The sequence below is a fragment of the Falco cherrug genome, chromosome 4 (genome assembly GCF_023634085.1).
Source record: "Falco cherrug isolate bFalChe1 chromosome 4, bFalChe1.pri, whole genome shotgun sequence".
NCBI classification, from domain to species: Eukaryota; Metazoa; Chordata; class Aves; order Falconiformes; family Falconidae; genus Falco; species Falco cherrug.
This window is the reverse complement of record NC_073700.1, coordinates 24,911,668-24,932,605: the sequence shown is the minus strand read 5'-3', so window position 1 is coordinate 24,932,605 and position 20,938 is coordinate 24,911,668. Positions and strand designations below refer to the sequence as shown.

The 20,938-nt window shown below is 45.3% G+C and overlaps 1 protein-coding gene and 1 long non-coding RNA gene across 2 annotated transcripts; one reads left to right on the top strand and one right to left on the bottom strand.

Annotated features, from left to right (window-relative positions):
* The first annotated feature begins 237 nt into the window (after positions 1–237).
* LOC106630798 (interleukin-9 receptor-like) lies at positions 238–19,141 on the top strand. Its single transcript, XM_027811700.2, has 9 exons — positions 238–8,405; positions 9,805–9,895; positions 10,269–10,377; positions 11,736–11,929; positions 12,635–12,771; positions 13,102–13,276; positions 13,518–13,632; positions 14,613–14,697; positions 15,161–19,141. Exons 2-9 carry the CDS (start codon positions 9,817–9,819, stop codon positions 15,710–15,712), a joined length of 1,446 nt encoding a protein of 481 aa, XP_027667501.2. The 5' UTR covers positions 238–8,405; positions 9,805–9,816; the 3' UTR covers positions 15,713–19,141.
* LOC129735980 (uncharacterized) lies at positions 11,102–13,225 on the bottom strand. The gene is made up of 2 exons (XR_008732024.1): positions 13,095–13,225; positions 11,102–12,764 (listed from the first exon to the last, which is right to left on the bottom strand). It is a non-coding gene; the product is annotated as an uncharacterized LOC129735980 (long non-coding RNA).
* Positions 19,142–20,938: the final 1,797 nt, after the last annotated feature.

The window sequence follows — 20,938 nt, the reverse complement described above, 5'->3', positions numbered from 1 at the left end:
TGTGCCTGCAACTCCATCTTCTGCCTTGGACCTGGTCTGCTGCAGTTAACAGGTCAGTAGCACAAATTTTGAGTGGTTTCTGCTAGCCAATAAAGCCAACCACGAAACTGCTATTTGCGCTGTAACTGTGAATATGTTTCCCTCTGACATCTCTGTTTAGGATAATTGTCTTTAAAAGTTACTGTAATGCTGATATTGAAGGTGAAGACCTACATCTTATGTAGGCACAGTGCTATTAACCCATGGGCTGCTTGGCTCCAGAAGATCTTATACTGAGAGAACCTTTTGGTGAATGATGTATGTTTCCAGTGCAGTAACAATCTGTTGTTGCTGTGATACCAAAAAACTCTCTTCCCTCTCCCCCATCTCTTGCCCAAGACTTTAGCCAACCCCACAGCTCCCTAAACGAGGGAGCACTGTAATGAAGAGAGGCTGCTTCTCTCACAGGTGAGTGCTGGGGAGGTTTTTTGTGCATCCACACCCCTGGTTTGATTGTTAGAACAGCCGTGGTCTCTGCTGCATTGGTTTTGAACCTACAGGGCTTAGCTTTGTCCATGTTGTTATTACTCCTTCAGTATACCCCTAGCTCAGAGGCTTCCTAGGCACTGCTCCAAGATACCAGCTTTTTGGTTCCTTCCTTTTTTTTAATTTTTCTTGCCATCTTCTGTGATAAGTCATGGAGGGTGTTGTCTTAGCGTGGTTATGCATCCTTCCTTCTGTGTCGCGAGTACCCTGCATGCCCTCCCCGAGGGAGCAGAGGATCGGGCCGGCTCCACTCCCTTCCCTATGAGCTGAGCCTGCCCCGCACTGTCTAACAAGGGCTGATTGCATCGTGCTCATGTCTACAAGTGTGCACTGGGCAAAAGCATCACTGGTAGTTTGTAGCAGAGTCTTCTGCAGCTTCAGCTTGCAGCTATTTGCGCTTCAGAAACAACATTGTGGTAACTGGCCCCAGGCTGCTTAAGGGAGGAGGGAAAACCTGCCTCTCTTTCTAGGGCCTTTGCATCTCGGTTCTGTGCACTCCTCGTTTCTGTTAGCATGGTTGGCCCCAGGACTGCTCCTCCCAGGAGGAGCTGTTCCTGTTACTGCAACACTACCTCGCTGCGCAGCTGGTAGGTGGTGGTTTGGTGCTACTCTGGGCTAGAAGCTGCCTCCGGTCACCATCGGAGGCAGACTTCACGGGCAGAGAAGAGCTCGCTTTGATATGTGCTGTAAGGATATTAAAATAAGGGCAACTGTTCCCTTTGAAGTAAGCCGTAACCATTAAGCTTCTGGCCAATGAGTTGTTGATACTGTGAATGTGGAGGGGTTTGAGGTGGGCTTTTTTTCTGTGGCTCCCAGGAGCAAACTGCAAATGTCCCTGACCTAGCAATATCTAATTTAGAAAAACTGTTTCCCCAGGAATGCTAGGGCTGTTGGTAGTATTGCAAGTCATATTTTGTCAGTTTTTGGGAGGCCTCCGCAGCTTTCAAACAAGCCGTCTCTAAAGGCCTTACTCACAGTAGCCCACCACGGCAGATTCCTGAATAGCCACGTGAAGCACAGGAAGGAGTTGTGATTGCGTTGTTTATGATCATGAGCGTGGTAAAGGCATTTGATGTTTAAGTGCTTGGCCAAGCAGCCTGCTTAAAAGAACAGAGTTTGCAATATGCTGCTTAAGCCCTTTACTGCGGAGGAGTCTGCTTAGATCGCCTGGTTACCTGAGCACACAGCAGGAGCGGTGGCTTTAGCCACCTTGCCAAGGTGAGGTTAGTCACGCACTGAGCAGTGGAATGAGGTAGTAAGAAGATGCCAGCAGCACCACCCATGTGGACAAAGGCTTTAGATGGCTGTGGTCTGCTGTGCATTGTGCAGTATTCACAACAGTCAGGGACATGATAGTGGACTTAAGGTGTTGCAGTGACCAGAACGGTGTCCTTTTACTGGGGGACTTGATGAGCAGAGGACAGGAGGGAGGTCAGATCTCACAGATTCTTGAGTGACAGCATGGTTGGAATACAGAAGTGGTCTTGGATTATAGCACAGATCATCCACTCTGATGGACTAACAATGTGTTCACTAGCCAAGCACTGAAGCAGGTAGACACAGAAATCCCAGTCTATATGAGTCTGAGTCTGTATAGGCTCAAAAATGTGCATCATTGTACAAGCCAAGGAATGCAGCACAAACACAGCAAGTGCTGCATGTCCCAGTAGCTTCTACTGTAATGGGATGCTTCTGTCCCTTACTGTGTTCGCCTCTGTAGTGAGCCATAGCCAGAGGAGATAGTAAAGCATATGCATTCAGTCCAGGGTTGACAGTAGACAAACAGCGGGTGTCTATCCAAATGGAGCACTTTGGGGGAAAAAACAAATCACCCCAACCAACCAACCAAAACCCAAAAAACAAAACAAGCAAACAAAAGCTTAAGGTAGATGCAACTTAAAGCAAATCATCTGTTGAGAAACAATGTTCACCTCATGGAAGCTAATTGCCGGACAGGTGTGAACGGGTTCTATGGTTCCTAGAAAACATGAAAGAAGGATCTGGTGGCCTTTGGAGAGCAGAAGTTCTGTTAATGGCCTTTGGGCTGAGTGGCACTTGGGGTAGGGGGGAAGCATGAAAAAAGGCAACTTGCAGACAGCTGTGATGTTCTTGTCTGGCATACTGCTCTGTATTTTGGAACAGTCATATGAAAGGAAACTGGGAAAAGAAGTTTGTGCTTTGCCATTTGAGCAAAACTGCTGCTGAACTCTTTTACTGAATTTTTTTTTTCCTGTCTGCCCTGTAGGCAGAACATGGTAAAAGCTGTGGGTCTTACATGGCCGTGGCATCTTTATGGTGGCCTGTGGCAGTAGGCTGGGAAGGTGCAGGGGTATAATTTGTCTCTACATGAGACTAGATGTTTGCTCCTGCAGCAGGCAGCTCAGGCATCTGGACAGCTCTGAGGCAGCAAGTATTACTTACATGATACTCTGAAGGCTGCCTGCATTTTAGGAGCTTTCTGTTTCTGCTCCTGTCCAGGATTGTGGTAACCATAAGTTATGTGTCATACCCATTTAGACAGGTAACTGAGGCCTCGTGGGAGTTGGGAGAAGTCTTACTGGATGGGGAAGGCCCAAAAGGAGGTGTTGGGAGAAGCAGCGTATCTCAGTCTGTAGTACCAGTTTGGAAATGTCTGTCTTCATTCCTGCATGGGCCCTGTCTTCCTGTCTTTTGGCCCTAAAGCTGATGCTGGTGGACTGTTGTTCAGCCTGTGCTTTGCCTGCCTCTCTCCCGTTCTCTGCCACTAGACCTGCGCGTGTGACTGACTTGATGGACCCTGATGGTAACACTACCCCTGCAGTGTTGGAGCTGGGTATGGAAAGATCTGTGCCTTACACACTCCAGGATTTGGGCATGGAAGCACTGTGGGGCTTGTTTGCCTCTGCTTCCAGAGCTCCCCTTTGAGCACGGTGCAGCAGCAGCCCGTGGAGGAAGTACAGGACAGGGCAGCTCAGGGATGCCTCGGGTGTCTGAGCACAGCTGGGAGAGGCCGTGGGTGGAATCAGTCTCTCCTCACATCCAGATAGGGCTAGGAGATGGCTTTAAGTCACTTAGGGAGCTCTTCTGTTTGCCTTTTTTATATAAATGTTGCAAGAAGGTACTTTCATATTCAGCAAATTACTTGGCTTTTAAAGTGTTAACTCTTTAACAGAAATTCCTCCGTTTCTCCATCACTCATGAGTAATTGCAGATGCAGCTACTTGAACTCAATCTGATGATCTGAACAGTTTTTCATTGGTTCTTGAGATTATCTTTAAAATCGGGCACAGTAAGCTCTGCTTTATTATGCTGCTGCTGCTACTGCCTGATCATCAAACCACACAACCTAACTATCAAGGGATAGAAGCAGTGCATAAAGTGAAGTTTCCTTTGAGCTGGTAAGACAGTTTAACATATTTCTGTGCTATGCGTCACAGTAAATAATGATAGGATAAATCTACCGAGCTAAGATATTGAAAAATAATTTCTTTACCTAGATGTGGAATTCTATATTGTTTCTTGTGCTAGGAACCTAGAGCAATAAAATCACCAGAAGGGTCTTTGCGCTTTTGTCCTGCTAGTCTGCTGAGCACAAACCCACACTGTTACGTTCATTCTGGTACAGATTGCGCTAGAAGGAAGCACCATCTTGAACAAATGATTTTCATGTGCTCCTCTTTGACTGAGAGAGATCAGTGTAAATGAATCTGACTGAAATAGATCCCAGTGTTTGGGACTGTGCAGACAAAAATATGCTTTTTTAACGCATGTAAATACATGTATATACATATATTTTATGTGTGTGTGTCTGTATGAATATCACTTTGTTGCTTTAGTCATCCTTTGTAGCAGTTTTTTTTCAGCCTCTGGGATCCCAAGTCTGTCAAATGCAAAAGTACGTAGCAGTTCATGAGCATCAGATTGTGGAAAAATGGCTACGCAAAGATGAACGGAGAAAAAGACTGGTTACATGGGCTTCTCTCTGATAATCTGTTCAGATAAGGGAATCTTGGTACTTTTTCCTTATTCTCCAGCCGTTCACATGCTGATCATGTGAGTCTACCATGTGCACTTGACATGCTTTGTCAGACGTGCTTAGGGGCCTAGGTATTCCAGAGGTAGATAGTCTTTTATTAATTGTTCTTAAAGAACCTACAAAATATTTTCTTGTAGGCAAGGATGGCTGAAGGAGTGTCCTTGACAAACAATCACACTTAGTGCACAATGGATCACTCTGGAGTACGTGCACTTGGGGCTAACCTTAACAGACGGAGGGATGTGCATGTTGGTACAGACACACTATTGTCCGTCATGCTGGACCTCACAGGTGTGAGTCAGTGTCCTGCCTTTCTTTAGAGCCTGTTGGTGCTGCCTCTGGGAGAGATTTAAGCAAAGGAAGGAATTATGGCCAAGGGAGAGCAGGTCACTTATGACTAATTGTTAAGATGTCGGGAATGGGAACAGAGTGTCTGAGGGTCTGTGTCTGCTGTGCCTGCTCCCACTGTGCACCACTAATTGCATCTTGCTGTGAGAGGGAGAGCAAGCAGAGCACGTTTTGGAACAGCTCAGAGACACTGCCAAATCAAAACCTGAAGCTTCTGACTTCCTCTGAGAATTTTAGGTGGGCATAGCAGACCTCACAAGCGAGCTGCAACAAGAAAAACTGCACTGATGAAACAATCTACTCTATATAAAAGCTGATGGCAGAGGTGGGATAGAACCTAGGAGTCCTGGCTGGCTGCTGTGGGCTGGCATTTAGTATCACTACATGTATCAAAGGGTACTCGGGCATGTTGAAGAATTTTCGCACACGTGAAAATCCCTGCTCATGCTCTAGTATGACACTTCAGTTTCATGTTTTATCAGGCCTTTGTAAAGCTGATCTTGTCTTACTTGTAGTCATCCAAATGTTGGAGATGCAAAGGTCCTTTTTTGTGTCTGTCACTTTGATCCCATTAAATTTCTCTGCATAATTCTTCTTTCTCTTCTTTGTCACATCAAATATAAGCTTCTTGTCCCCACTTTCAAAGTCACTGACAGCCTCTCCTTGTCCTCTTGTCATCTCTCACTTCCCTATCAAGACGTCAACTCTTTCTATGAAGCCAGCTTCCACCTCCCACTCACCAAATCAGCTCCTCCTAACCTTCCTCCATACTACTTACACACCGAAGGTGCTGCCTGCAATTCTCTTGAGCTACCTTAATCTCGCTCCAAGTCTCCACAAAGCTCTGCTTTGCTAAAACCCAGATGATATCTAGGCTACCCACATGCTGAGACTGTGCTGTCACCTTCTTGTATTACTTCCCCTTTCAGGGGGATATATATAAAATAATTCATTTTACCCTAGAAATTCTTAAAAGCAAAGGTCATCTGGGGTTAGCCAGAACTTTGAATGACTGCTATTGCTATACCCATTTGTATTACCAGAAATCTGCAATCACCTGTCTTTCTGTTGATCAGCAGTTGAGAGCATTTAGAAAATGTGTTGTATAAATTCTGGTTAAAATGACTTGAAATTACTCTTGGGAAATGGAGGGAGCTGATGGAACCACAGGAGGGGAGGGGAAAGGTGTGGCTGCAAGGCCCCATTTCCTCGAGCAGAAGAGCTCTGCGCTGGAAATGTACAGAGAGGATGGAAACACCATTGCAACCAGCTTGAGACAGCTTGGGAACCTGAGGTCACCGGTCAGCTTTCAGTGCTAAGCCAACGCCTGGACTGGCAGCAGCATGCCTGGTATAACTTTTCGGGGCTTTCGCTCCGACATTTGGTCCCTTTCTTTCCTGTAGAGTGAAGGTGGCTCTTCTCACTTCCTCTGACACCTCCCACATCTACAGTTTTCACAGGGCTTTTCTGCCTTCACCCACAACTCAGCACTGTTGCAGAAACTGGACATTAGTACAAAAAAAAAAAAAAAAAAAAAAAGCATCAAGCAGGCTGGCTAGGAAGTAGATTTGTCTTCCAGTCCCCCAGCTGCTGTGATAGTGCTGTTGCAGCTAGCACTGGAGTGCCATCAGAGCTAAGAATTGGGGGTTTTGGTTTTTTAGATACCTTACCAAGATTTATGTACTACATGTCTTGGATCATGTTTAGGCGAGAGGTTCCAGCAATAAAGGTAGTTCCCCTTTGTACAGATTCTGCACTTTGTTTCTGTCTAACTGCATCTACCTTCAGTGTCCAACTACTGGATTCTTTCTATCTTTTTCTGGTAGATTTAGAAAAGAAGAAGAAGAAGAAGAATAAAAAATAAAATATTTTTACCTGTAATCTTCTTCCCATGTAAGATACATCACAAGTGGTTTGAAATTACTACTTAGCCTTTCCTTTGGTTAATCAAAGATATTTAGTTGTCTTTAATTGTTCATTTCTGAGGAAAGTTATCCAGGATTAAATAATTCTTATAGCCCTTTTCAGAACCATTTTCATCTTTTCAGCAACTTTTTGTTTAAAGTGTGGAACGCAACAGAAGGAATGAACTAATAATGGTGTTACAAATGCTACATGTAGCTGCAATAACATTTATTTTAATTGATATGTATCCACAGTCCTGTGTTAGCTCCTTTAATTGCATTAATGTACTGCAGAATCTTGTTCAGCTGGTTATGCGCTATTTCCCCAAACCATTTTCTGGTAAGCCTTTTGGAATGTAGTGTTCTATGATCTACTTGTGACTAATGTTCAAGGCTTCTAACACAAAGATTTGCTTTTAAACATGCTGCATTTGTTTCCAGGTGAGCTGGAAAGCCAGGAAATGTCTGACACGTTTAAAACATTGCAGAACTGAACAAAGAACTTGGGGTGGGTGTGTTATCAAACTAGTAGCAATTACCTGGAAATGCTGTAGCGTGGTTTAGTTATCTTGACCTATGTTTGTTTGTGTGACTGAACAAGTTCTTGTGGGCACATGTATCATTCTACTTAAGGCAGCTCACTCTATTTCATATTTAGTCAGCCTTACTGTATCTGTCACAGGGATCATATGCAACCCTGATTAGAATGATAAGCAGAGGAGAGACTTCATGCCTCCCAGCCTCTCTCAGCTAAAATCAGCTAATGGTGACACTTCCTCTTGACAACCCCTGCTCTGAAGGTCTGCAGCAAAACAGGATATTTACCAAAACCCATAGATGAAGAGGTGGTGAAGTGGAAGCCAGAAAGATTCCTTTTCTCTTGATCAGTTTCTGAAATGCTGTAATTATTTTACTATTTAATTCAGAAAAGGGACACCACAAGCAGGCATAATTACAGGAAAGAGGTTGATACGTGGATGCTGCTGTCCACCTTTGTGAAATCTGGGACTGGAAGAATACTCTTGGTCATGGAGTCCAGCTCCTGCTGCTGTAGCCACCAGATTGCTTAAATCCCTTCAGGAAGACAATCCTAATGATTGAAATACCACAACCCTTGCTAAGTGTAGGCTCTTTCTCACTTGCTCTTATTCAAAACTGCTTCAGACCCTTTGTTGGGTAGAAACCACGACCTTATTCTATAGCCAGGCTGTACCCATTCGGCCCTGTGCTAATGCCATACTTGTTGGGTTTTCTATCCTGACGCTTCTCTCTCCCTTTTCCCCAGCTTCTGAAAGAGAGCTTGTAACAACCAAAATTTGCCAGGGTTTTTTTCTTTTTGCAATAACTAAGCCAAGCTCCTTCAAGACAGAACATTTCTCACAGCTTCTCGTTACCCCAGCCCTAGAGCTCAGTTCAGTGTCCATGCTGGGCAAGCAGCACAAACACTTTTGCTCCAATATTTTTTTAATTTGCAAGTGACTGTTTTAGTCTGTACTTATTAGCAGTCTCTGCCTACAAACTTATTCCGTGTTTTCTGGGTTCCAGGCTGAGTCGTGGGCTCCTTAAAGCAGCACACTACCTGCGGAGGTGCTGGGCTTGTTTGCTGCATTAAGGTAACAGTAAATATTGCAAACCGGAAGCATCTTAAAAAAACACCATCTATCCCTGAGTAGATCAGGTCAGGATTCTTCATATTAAACTTTGCTGGAAAATCATGAAATCAGAAACTTTGTCATAAAAAGTACCATCTTAAATGAAAACTTAATCAGGAAAGAATTCACAGAATGGAATTTCTGAATAAAAAGAGAGTCCAGCATAACCTTGTAGAGAGATAACATTCTGTATTGCAAAGGATACACTTCAAATATCCTTATACAACCCTTCAGTAAGTTGGGGTAATGAACCTAAGTGGCCCTAAGTATTCTACATACCTGGTGAGGGCTTTGACCAGGAGTATATCAGCTGTTCCTTCTGCTTCTGCCTTTGGGAGTTTTCTTTTATGGCAAGGAAGTACTTAGGGGAAGGAAAAATGATCCCAAGATTCCCACACTGCAGATAAGCAACTTGGTTATCTGCCTGGAATTGTAGCTTCTCGTGTGTGTGTGTGTGTGTGTTTGAGAGAGGGAAAAATATGACAGGTCTTAGTTTTGTTCAGATATGAAATGGGTGAATTTCTAAAACAAAAAATGTGTAGGGTAGAACACCCATTTCTATCCCAGCTTTTGCTCCTGAACTGGAACCTTTTCACACTAGTTCAGGACAACTCCAAGTGGCTTGAAGGAAAGGTTCCCTCGAAAGTTTTGTGACACCGGTGAGTCAAGCACGTGTTCCTCTAGTGAAGAGAAAGGGAAGGTGCAGCAGACCAGTTACTCAAAAAAAACCCCCCAAAAACCAAACAAAAAAACCCCACTTCGTTGAAGGCAGGCAGCAGTGTTTGTGGTGTAGGTGGCTTTCAGCAGATGACTACTGCTGATGGTCAAGCTCATGAGAGAAAAATCTATAGAAGCCTTCAATCTGCAGAAATTATGTCTGGTCCAGGAGGCCCCTGAGCTACAAACGTCTGGAGGCTGAAAGTGTTCTCAGGGAAAAACATCTATGCTTCCTCTGTTGCTATGGTTTTCTCTAAGCATCTGGTTTTGGTTACTGTCAGAAAGAGGATACAGGGAAACATGAACGTTCCAACCGACTGTGGCTCTCTGCTGCTCTTAAATTGACATAAACCATATGCCTAAAGGTGCAAGAAGGAAGGAAAGATGGAATGCTCCCACACCCCTGATCAAATGGCTGGAATGAAAGATTTCCTTTCAGGCAGCTGGTGCTTTGGGTTCCTATGCGAAGTACTACTTACTGCCATGAGAGCAGCTCCTATAGAAGAAACAGTATAGCGGAATTGGTGCCCCATCTGACAGTCAGGGTCAGCTTGTGTCAGAGCTGGCAGAAGCATGTAGCTAAAGCTTCAACCTGCTGGTACAAATACGAACAAAACTGCTTCTAACACTTGTTCTATTTTAGATACTGCCTGGGATGGGAGGAGATGTGTGGCAGCTGGGCCTCCAGCTGTGCGTTACTGCTGTGCTGCTCTTTGGTGGAGGAGGAGAGAGAGGTAAGAGGAGATCTGGAACAGGTCCACTGTGGGAAGAGGCACGTGCATGTGCTTGTTTTTCATCCACAGCCCCTGAAGTATGCAGCGCAAGATCTTGCGACTGCCCTTTCCCAGGTCCTGGGGACCAGTACAGCTGGCTGGCAATGCCAGGCCTGTGGAGCTGAGCACATACTGGTCAAGCTGGGCAGCAGAAACATGTAGCCACTGCCCAAGGCTCCTGCCCTCAGGTCTTAGACTCATCTCGTGCAGTGAAGTGTGGTACAAGAGAGGAAGAACATTTTGAGGAAGGACAGATGAGGTGTTGCTAGAGGAAGTACGGAGCAAGGCCTCCACAGGTGACACCCGACTGCAGCTCTGTCTCCTTCCTCTGCAGAGCTCCCTGGCAGCTTGAGCTGCCTGAATAACTATGTGACTACCGTGAGCTGCATGTGGGCAACGTCGGAACCTGCGGGCAATGGACCTTTCCACCTGCACTTCACCAAGTAAGAGCCGCACACCGAGCCGTCCGTGGCAGCCCCGGCGCTGGCACAGGCAGGACAGCACTGGAGCAGATGGGGCCCCGGCCGTGGGCTTCGCCCCCCCCCCAGCAGGGCACCTGTGGCACGGCTAGCTCTGCTGCCCCATCACCCCGTACCTGGGCTGCCCTGGAAGCTGCTCCCTCTCGCCTGCTGTGGGCCCACAGCCCGGCAGGTGCTGCCGGGGTCCGGTGTGGCAGGTCCCTGGCCCCGCATTGCCGAGTCCCAGCCTCCGCTCCCCACCACCTGCGCACTGCCAGAGCCCACCCTACATGAAGCTGCCTCATCAGTTTCTAATAGCTTCTTGTTGCCTAGAAATTTAACCCCTAGTGGTTTAATCTAAATGACTTAATATATATACACAAAAGGATTTTGAAAGTCCAGTGAGTTATAAGCTTTAATAACAGTCTTAGAATATTATGTGAATAATTTTTCCTCTAGCAGAAGGAACGAGGTGAATAGTTTGCTTATTATCCTATCACCAGGCATTGTGATGTGCTAATTTGGGGTGAATATGTTTAGATTATGTAATAACATTGCCGTGACTACCAATAACTAGTGAACTGTTACAGGAGGGAAAGCCACGCTGACATTAGATGCCTCATACATTCTGGTAAGGTAAAGTCAAAAATAGCCCAACTCTTAATGATACTGGATTTTATATCTATAAAAAAACGCCAAGCTGATAAACTGTGGTATCCCAGTTTATTGCAGGGTCACATGCACCAAGAAAAATTTGGTAACAACCAGCTACATTAGATAATTTAATATTAGAAGACTGTTCTTTGGAGCTATTTCCCCAAGATGAAGTTTTCTGTCATTCATCCTGTTACGCTGTGCTGAAGCTTGTGAATATTAAAAAAAAACAAAACAACAACAACAAGCAAGCAACAAACCGACCTCTGACATGTTTTGCCATCGGTACTGGTGTGTTCATAGCGAAAGAGGCTTTAACGTACAACTTGTTAGCTTTGTGCTGTGCACTTTAACTGTCCACCCACTCCTACCCCCCTATACCAGCTGCTTTCCTGGCAGCAACACGCAGGAGCCCCCTTTCAGAGGGCTCAGGGGCAGGTACTGGGCTCTGCGTGCAGCACCTGGGAGGCCTGGTGCTCTCAGAGTGAGGTTATGAAGGTGTCTCCTTCCTCCCTCTTCAGCCCGGCTGTCCAGCCAGCTTTAGCATTGCTTTCTCTGCGGTCTGCACTGAAGAGGTTCATGCACTTCCAGAATGTGGTGCTGCACTAAGCTCCCACCCATCTTTCATAAACTGAAAAGCACTTAATCATATGACTTAAAAGAAACTTTCAGCCCTTTTATTCTTCTAGCCTCTGGTCAAAGGGCCACAACGCCAGCTGCAAACTGACTGCCAGAGAGAACATGCAGAATCAGTACCACTGCACAATCCATTTAGCGAGCCAGATCTTGGAAACAGATGGTTATAGAGTCTCCCTCCAAGGCAACTTCTTTGGACATAATCACACATACATTACCTTTCCAGAGTACAATCCCCGCAAGCACAGTAAGTATGAACCAGGGCAGCTGTGAGCTGAGGCTCTGCCTAGCAGCTTTGTGGTAGGTCTGATAAGCTAACAAAGGGTGTCTCAAAGACAGCAAGTGAAAATAATGTAAACAAGCCAGACTAGTCATCCCTGGAGAGTGCACTATGTGGACTTAATCAGTCAGGATGTAGTCCCAGTGTTTCTTCGTTCTGAGTTTCCCAGGACTTCAGAGAGGGCTGACTCTGGAGCATCTTTCAATCTTATTTCTCATCTGCATCATGTTTTCTTGTGCCATGGATAATGTACAATTGGATTGCCTTTATAGTTGGGTGGGTTTTTTTTCTAAGAAATGAAGTAATGAGGAATCAAAGGTGTGGATCTAATTCAATGTCCCATGGCCTAGTACTTCAGAGAAATGCTCTAGTATGCAAAATCTCAGAGCCTGTCTACATCAGTAGTATGTTGGAAGAGGAGAATGTGACATCCAGAGTTGTTGTTTGCTTGCAGGACTATCCCCAGGGGCTATTGGAGTTACCAGTAATTTATCTCAGTTCTGTAGCTATTCTGACCTACCCTGTAAGCTAATTTGGTATATTGCTGGTCTTAGTATCACTCTTCAGACCCAGCTTTATCTTCCAAGACTTTGGTGAGTCTAGTATTATGCATCTCCTTCTGTGGTGTTCATGTCCCAAATATAATGAAAAAATCTACTTCTCTATTTGCAGTAAAACTTGATCCACCTTTGAACATCCAGAGGAATGTCACTGCCAGCAAGTGTCAGATATGGTGGAGTGTGCCGTGGTACCTCGTTGACATTCTTCAATATGAGTTGCAGTATAAGGAGTACAGCATGTCCTGGGAGGCAAGTGGATGAGGCGCACACTGATACTGCCTTGCTTTTTGGGCGCAATGGCCTTGCCACTCAGCTCGGGGCCTTCTGGCAGCTGACTGTTTAAGCTGGCCTGGTTTCCCACATCAAGGCGGAAAGATTTTATATAAAACATCCATACTGAAGATCAATATATCTTCTTCTCCTGAACCCTGCGTTCAGGAATCATCCACCATCATGCATGCCCCCTTCTTGCATCCAAGAAAAGAGCATTTGGTAAAGGGGGAAAACAAAACCAGAATATTTAAAAGAGCATCCCTTTGCCCAGCCTTGTTAACAGAAATTCTTTGTAATACTTTGTAGGTCGCATTGAACAAGACACTACCCAGTTCACTGCCACAGATAGAAATTGAAGCCACAGAGCTTCGCAGTGGCATTGTTTATGTTGCACGAGTTCGCTGCAAAGTTTCTGAAAATGAGGATTCATACCATAGTCAGTGGAGCGAGTGGAGCCAGACAACAGAGTTTCAGAAACCAGGTACAAAGAATGTTGTTTTACCTTGATTCATGTCTTTTCATGTCCATGTTCCAAAAAAAGGAAGACACCTGGTAAAATGAAGCTTTTCAAATCAGAACCAGCTTCATTCAAGCTTTCATAGCCAAATTACTTTCCTTGAGGTCTTTTGCAGCCTGTTTCATTTGCATTGCTTGGTTATTTGGTATTCTATCCTGACTTCCAGACTTTCTATCTGTTATTTTTGTACTGATTCTTTTCCTAGGTGTACTAGAACTGTCTGAAAAGAATGTAAATACCAAAACTATGCAGTTCTTGTTCATTCCTCTGAGTTTTGGCACTGTACTCTATTTATTTTGGAACTGCAAGTTTTCTTCAAGGTATGTTTCAGTTGTTCAGTAAGTTTGCCTTGATCTTCACACCCTGAAGACGGTAAATCAAATGTCCTTAGATCCCTTTTGCTTCCTATTTCTGCTGCACAGACTCAATCATTTTCAAAAGCTCTTTTGACATCTTGGGACGTGACATGTTTCCTTGGCTGATGATAGTTAATGATCTACTACACAATTCTTAAGGAAACCAAAGTGTCTTTGTGGCACCCAAGCTTAGCTAAAGCTCAAGGTTGAGGGTCTTTTGCAGTTAAAGAAATTTAAACCCATGGATTTTTTTTTAAGTTTCATGTAGATAAATTAAAATTGCATGCACCAGCAATCTGCAAACATGGTTAAACTGATGTCGGTGTTAAGCCACTTGTGACATACAGGGGAAAAAAGTGTCTCTAGAATCTTGGTTCACCCATCTCAGCAATTTTTTATGCTGGCAGAGCAAAGGTAAAACCTCTTACTCTCTTCTGCCTTGACATACATTATTATGCCCCATATACATGTCGCTCTTGGAGAAACAGAATACATGATGTCCATATGATTAAATATTTTTACAGGATAGACCCTAGTAAAGGGACTAGGATGTCTGGCAGAATTTCTCTGTCTAAATGTAATGAAACTAGAACTCTCTAAAACACCTCCAGAAACAATGGTTTAGATCAAATAAGTTGCTAAAGAAGCGCATAAATAGCTCAGTGCATATAATGAGTAATAGACTAGTACTGAGTTTGTGGCACATACCATTCCTCAGAAACTTTGAAGACTCTGCTTCAGGCTAGAAACATTAAATGCATGCACAGGAGGCAGACAAACAATTGCATAAGATGTCAGAAACCATATGAAATGGGCTTCTGCAATCTTTCTAACATAAGTGTGGGGCTTTCATCTAATCAGTGTGCTATATCATCAAGACAGAATACGGAAAAATTGTCAGGTTTTGTTTTTAATTTATTTTAAGTGTTGTTTTCTCACTTCAGGGCAAAAAGCCTGTCCTGCTTTAACATTCCCACACCAGCTGCTTTCTTTCAGCCGCTCTATAATTTGCACAATGGGAATTTTAAGGTAAGAAATAAGTTTCATTTCTTTCTTATGACCCTCAGTTCTTGAGGGGAGGATTTTTTTTTTTTCCTGGGATTAATCATTCTAGCTCCTGAGCAAAGTTACTGACACATGGTTCTGGTCTTCCTGGGAATTTAGTTTGTCAGTTTCCTGCCTCCACATACTAGCTGCACCACCAGAGCTTCTGTCCAGCTTCTCTTTCCTTAAAACAAAACCCCTCCAGTGACTCACTCCCAATCCATGCTGAACTTGGAAGGTGCACCCTGTCTTTGCAAAGCCAAAGCTATACAAGCAGCTTGCAGTATATTCCGTGAAATTAGCCACTAGATTCTCTATCCTATTACTTTGCCCAGTAGATTTGCATGAAACCTCTGGATTATCATGCCAAAGCCATAGGGAAAGAACAGTTATTTAAAAAATTCCAACTCTAAGCAAAATGTCCTGAACTTACTGATACTTTCACTAGGACTGGGTTGGACCTAATGAGGCTTGTAGCCAGCTTGGAAAAGAAGAGGCCAGCAACTCAAACAAAGTGACTGCAGATGGAGTTTCTGATCTCAACATCCAAGAACAGATTTCCCAGATATCCTTGAAACCTATGGAAAGCACAAATCTGGTTGCTGCAGAAGAAAACTCTGCATTTGCTTCAGGTCCAAGCCAGCAGTATGTCCCCAGCAGGTATGTAAAAGCAGAAGAGATAGAAATGAGGCTAGGACTGTTGTTTGCACAAACCCATGCTGATGATACAGTTGGCCCGAAAATCTCTGAAATAATTAAAACCAACCTTGAGAACCCTAGCATGGGAAGGAATTACCCCTCTCACCCAGCGCATGGCAAGGGTGACTTCCTTATGCTTCAGGAGCCTTCAGAGATAGCAAGTGTGTCCTTCAGCAGCAGTGACTATTGTACCTTGTGTGACGATGACACCACAGGAGGTCTGATTCCTGCTGAACTACTGAAGCTCTCCAATGGCAATAATCTTGTCAAACATCAGAACGATCAGAGTAACCTTCCCTGAGGAATACTGCCTACAAAGATCCTTCTGCTGTCCTCTCACCTCCCAACACTGTCTTCGCAAGTGGCTTAAATGGTAACTATGCAGACAATTACACACATATATGATTTTTAGGTAAATCCTCAATTTCTGTACTTCAAAAGAAGGTTGTGATCAACTCCTCTAGCTTGCAAATTCTACCCCTATAAGCATGGCAAGGCCCAACTCCAGCAACATCTGCAGCCTCAGGAGACACGTGACCATTCCCTTCCCTAAATCAACTTCCTGGCAGCAGCAGAAACCCAGCAACCCCCTAGCTGCAGCAGCAGACCTGCTGTTTTTCTTCAGGAAGCGCTACTGGAATTGTCTGCCTCTCAGAAGCCACAATGTTTGCAATGTACTGAGCAACAGTTTAAACGCCATCTTTATTTTAAAATTTGGTGGCTTGCTACAACAGGGTTACAGCATTAGTGGATAAAGGAAGAGCAACTGATGTCATCTGCCTGGACTTGTGCAAAATATTTGACACCATCTCACACAACATTCTTGTCTCTAAATTGGAAAGACATGGATTTGACAGATGGACCGCTCAGTGGACAAGGGGACTGGCTGGCTGGTCAAACTCAAAGGGCTGTGGTCAATGGCTCAATGTCTAAGTGGAGATCAGTGACAAGTGGCATCACCCAGGGGTTGGTCTCAGGACTGGTGCTGTTTGATATCTTGGTTGACAACACAGGCAGTGGGACTGAGCAGGTTTGCTGACAGCACTGAGCTGTGTGGTGCAGTCAACATGCTGGAGGGAAGGGATGCTGTCCAGAGGGACCTTGACAGGCTTGAGAGGTGGGCCTGTGCAAACCTCATGAAGATCAACAAGGCCAAGTGCAAGGTCCTGCATGTGAGTCAGGGCAATCTCAAGCACAGATACAGGCTGGGCTGAGAATGGATTGAGAGCAGCCCTGAGGAGAAGGACTTGGGGGTGTTGGTGGATGAGAAGCTCAACGTGACCCAGCAGTATGTACTTGCAGCCCAGAAAGCCAGCCGTATCCAGGACTGCATCAAAAGCAGTGTGACCAGCAGGTCGAGAGAGGTGATCCTCCCCTTCTACTCTGCTCTGGTGAAACCCTACCTGCAGCTCTGGGCCCCCAGCATAAGAATAACACGGACCTGTTGGAGCAAGTCAAGAGGAGACCATGAAGATGATCAGAGGGCTGGAGCACCTCTCCTATGAAGACAGGCTGAGAGAGTTGCAGTTGTTCAGCCTGGAGAGGAGAAGGCTCTGCGGAGACCTTATAGCAGCCTTCCACTACCTAAAGGGGTCTTAGAAGAAAGCTGGAGAGGGACTTTTTACAAGGACATGTAGGGACAGGACAAGGGGGAATGGCTTTAAACTGGAAGAGGGTAAATTTAGATTAGATGGAAGAAACTCTTCACTGTGAGGGTGGCGAGGCACTGGCACAGTTGCCCATCCACAGGATGCCCCATCCCTGGCAGTGTTCAAGGCCAGGCTGGATGGGGCTTGGAGCAACCTGGTCTGGTGGAAGGTGTCCCTGCCCGTGGCAGGGGCTTGGAACGAGATGGTCTTTAAGGTCCCTTCCAACTCAAACCATTCTAGGATGGATCCTTCCAGTGGAAGACAGAGAACTACTATCTAGGAAGGAGGCATAACGTGGGCTCTGGTCAAGCATTTGAAGCCTTTCGTTTCCTGGGACTACTAAGTTCATGCTCTGTGTACCATCTGCAACCAGAACAAAGTAGTCAGTATTTTCCCCTTTCTTTTATTTCTGTTCAGTTTTGCCAGAGGAAACAATTTCAAAAGATATTTAAGTAATACTTGTAAGCCACTAAGGAGTTGAAAATGTTCTGTGACAAAGATTTTGGTTTAGTTTTGGTCTTGGATTTTGGTGGTGTATTTTTGTTTTTTTTTTTCCTTGAAGTGACTAAAGTAAAAGAACTAACACACTATGATTATTCAGAAATAAATAAAACAGAGGAATAATGTAAACTTCCATTTTTCAGAAGTTAGTGTCTGAGAGGTTTGGAAAGAACTTTAGAAAACATTAACTATATTAATCATTAGTAAAAGTTGGTTTGAAAACATCACAGAAGTAAGAGACGGAAGAACTAAATGCTCTCCCTAGTTTGCAGACTAAAGCACTAAGCCAGTACTGCTGCTACCACCATCAACAGAAAAAGGGATAAGAAGGCTCCTGAGTGAAGACATATTTTACAGCTCATAAAGCCAAGGGGGATCAGCGTGGTGAGCTTATCCCATGGTGTCTAGCATGTGAGCACCAGTATAGTTCTGTTAGTGCCCACCCAATAGCTATATCTCTGGTGAAATATTTGTGTTACCAGTAATGAGTGATAGAAGCTGTATCTCTGTTCCATCTTCTGCTGTTTAGTCATCTGCATGCTCATTTCAAGAGGGGTAAGAAGATCAGACTGCATGTTTCTTAACAGTATAAGTACTGCAGCACTGATGCAAACTCATTTTGAAAGAGCAGCAAACAAGTCACATTAAGACACAGCACTCAGCCTGTTGTGCCCTCTCAGTTAGGGTGACTTGTCTTCACAGTATGGCTTCTAATGCCTCACAGTGAAACGCAGGTGTCAAATAGTGGTGCTTGGCATGCTGAACCACTCCCTGCAGCCCTGAGCTTCAGGGCCTTAAGATCATTGATCTGCAAACTCCCGCTCAAAGGTGCAGGAGCCTAGCCTGTGAAAGCAATCTTTTTTCCTGAGACTGCCATTAGTCAATGGCCAAATAAAGCCGTAAATCTTTTCCTGGTTAAGTATGCAGATAGGAGGAGAGTCATTCCACAGACAAGAGAAACAAGCTTGCTCTTTTTAGTTTACTTTTTGTTAAATTTGATCATTGTGTAAACAAAGGACAGAGAATGTTGGTTAGAGCAGCACCATCTTATGAAGTACCCAATGTGAGCTGTTGTTGATAGCTCCACAGCCCTATCACTCCATCTTTCCTGTATCGATGTGCTCCTGTGAGTCATGAAATCCTGTGCTGCAGAAGTCTATCACCACAGGCCTTTCCAGACATACATAGTCCCTTGAGTCTCCCAGCACCCCTCAGCAGAGCATATGCTCTTTCACAGACCTATCCACATGTTCGCTCATCTAACCAGTAAAGACACCAAAAATGATAAATAATCTGTTTAATGTTCGCTAATTTAATCTAATCTGCAGATCTGCTCCTGTTAGAGGCACAGTGATTCTGTAGACAGAGGTGCTTATCAATTGCAGAGATTTAAACTATCAGTTCTAGAGCAAGAACTATAATATTTGACAACATAGATATTTATGTACTGGTGATCATAATTGGAAAAGAGGAGGGGATGTTCTTTTTATGGTAGGAAAGGAAATGAATGCACAGGGGATTTTGTTTCTTTGCTTTTAATAACATGTAAACCAAGGATTAAATTGCAACACGGGACTACAGCACTTGGATTGCTTCTTCTTTGATGCTCAAGGACCCTAGTTAATTGAGAAAACCCCAAATCTCAGTGTCAAATCTTACCATTTTAGGGCTGATGAACAGATTGATTTGATCAACATTCTTCCCATTTTCAGTGCATATTGGAGCACAGCGCAGAAACTGCTGTGATAGCATCAGCTCTACATTATCATGTGCATGCACAACAGCCCAGTATTATGCGATATTTGCCTCTGTCTAGAAGCAGTATATTTATATTGATATGGTACTGCAGGCCCAACACAATGTGGTTTTTTTGAGCTAAGCTGATTCACATGAAGCCTAGTATAGGCAGTGCCAGAGCATAGCAGTAACAGTGATTGCTGTCTCAATGCAAGTAATGAGTTAGTTGTCTTTTGTATTATCTCTGTCTAACACGGTCTGCCAAATGCTGAAAAAAATTGTAAGCCATAGGCAAGTCTAAATAAAGCATTAGTTGAAGAAAGGAATTAGGGCATTGATGTGGACAGCCTAGTGAAGACTTTTTCATAACATACTTTTACATCCAAAACCAGACAACAGATAAATTGAGAATGAGATTCACAGTACTAGAGAAAAAAAAATTAGGAACGCTTTCACATAAATCAATAGCATGCCTCACCTCGTGTCAGTGTGCACAAGTGGATACCCATCTTTATAACGAGATTACGGTTTTCAATAGCTTGCACAGTGGTTCCCACAGCTCAATATACCACAGGAGTAGGTGCACCAGTGCCAACACGTAAGTAATACAGCTTTTTGATTCCTAATACCGGTTATCTTCTTTAAACAGCTGAAGATCATATATGCCATTGGAAGATTACTGACCTTGCCTTCATGTCCTAAAACTCTGCGCTGCTGCTACCACCAAACTGAAGTTTTTTGTCTGCTGGAGATAAGGATGAAGTTAGTTATTTAATCGGCGTTCTGTGGGAGGGATAAGACAGGATGCATTCTTTCCTGGCTGGGAAATCTCAGACCAGCTCTGAGGAAACAAATGCAGCCAGCCTAGCAGGATTTCTGGGGCCAGGTAGTCCAGTGACATGGAAGCCGCCTGCCAATCTGATGGAACTTGTGTAGGGAGCCGAGGAGACGCCCAGGCTTTGTCCATAGCGTGCCCGTCTCGGGTATTCTGATGTTTGCGACAGTCAGTTTTCCCACTGCTGCGATACAGCTGCTTGCAGGTGCAAACTGGCTGTTAAAAATGCACCTGCCTCTCCGCCTGAGGCCCGGCGGCTACGTGACTGCGCCCCTTTGCGGCGGGCACCGAAGCGCCTCTCCCCGCTGTCACCGGTCAGGGGCTCCGCGCGGCCCGCTCGGCCTCAGGGCCTGGGGGCGCCGCGCCGCCTCCGCTTAGGCCCGAGCGACGCGGTTTGCCCTCGGCGGTGGCCCCGGGGGGCTCCACGGCTCCGGGCTGTAGGTAGGTTGCGCTGCGGGTAGCCCCCCCCCCCGGCGGATGCTGCAGCTCCAGCCCTCTGGCCGCGCCTAGCCCTGCGCCCAGCCCTACCGCCCCGTCCCGCCGGCACCCCCACCGCTCCGGGACCCCCGGCCGGGCCGGGGCACTGGGGTCTGCAGCGCCCGCGAGCCCTGTCAGCAGCGCCGCGCCCTGCGGGGCCGAGCCGTGCTCCCGCGGCGCGCCACCGCCCCCTGCCGGCCCGCCCGCGCCATCGCCCTCAGCTTGGAAAGGGAACATCTGCCCCCAGGCGGACAGCGAAGGTACGGACAAGTCAAAAATATCGCCATTGCAGCCGCTCGGCGGGGCCGCGGAGAGCAGCAGCCCGCCG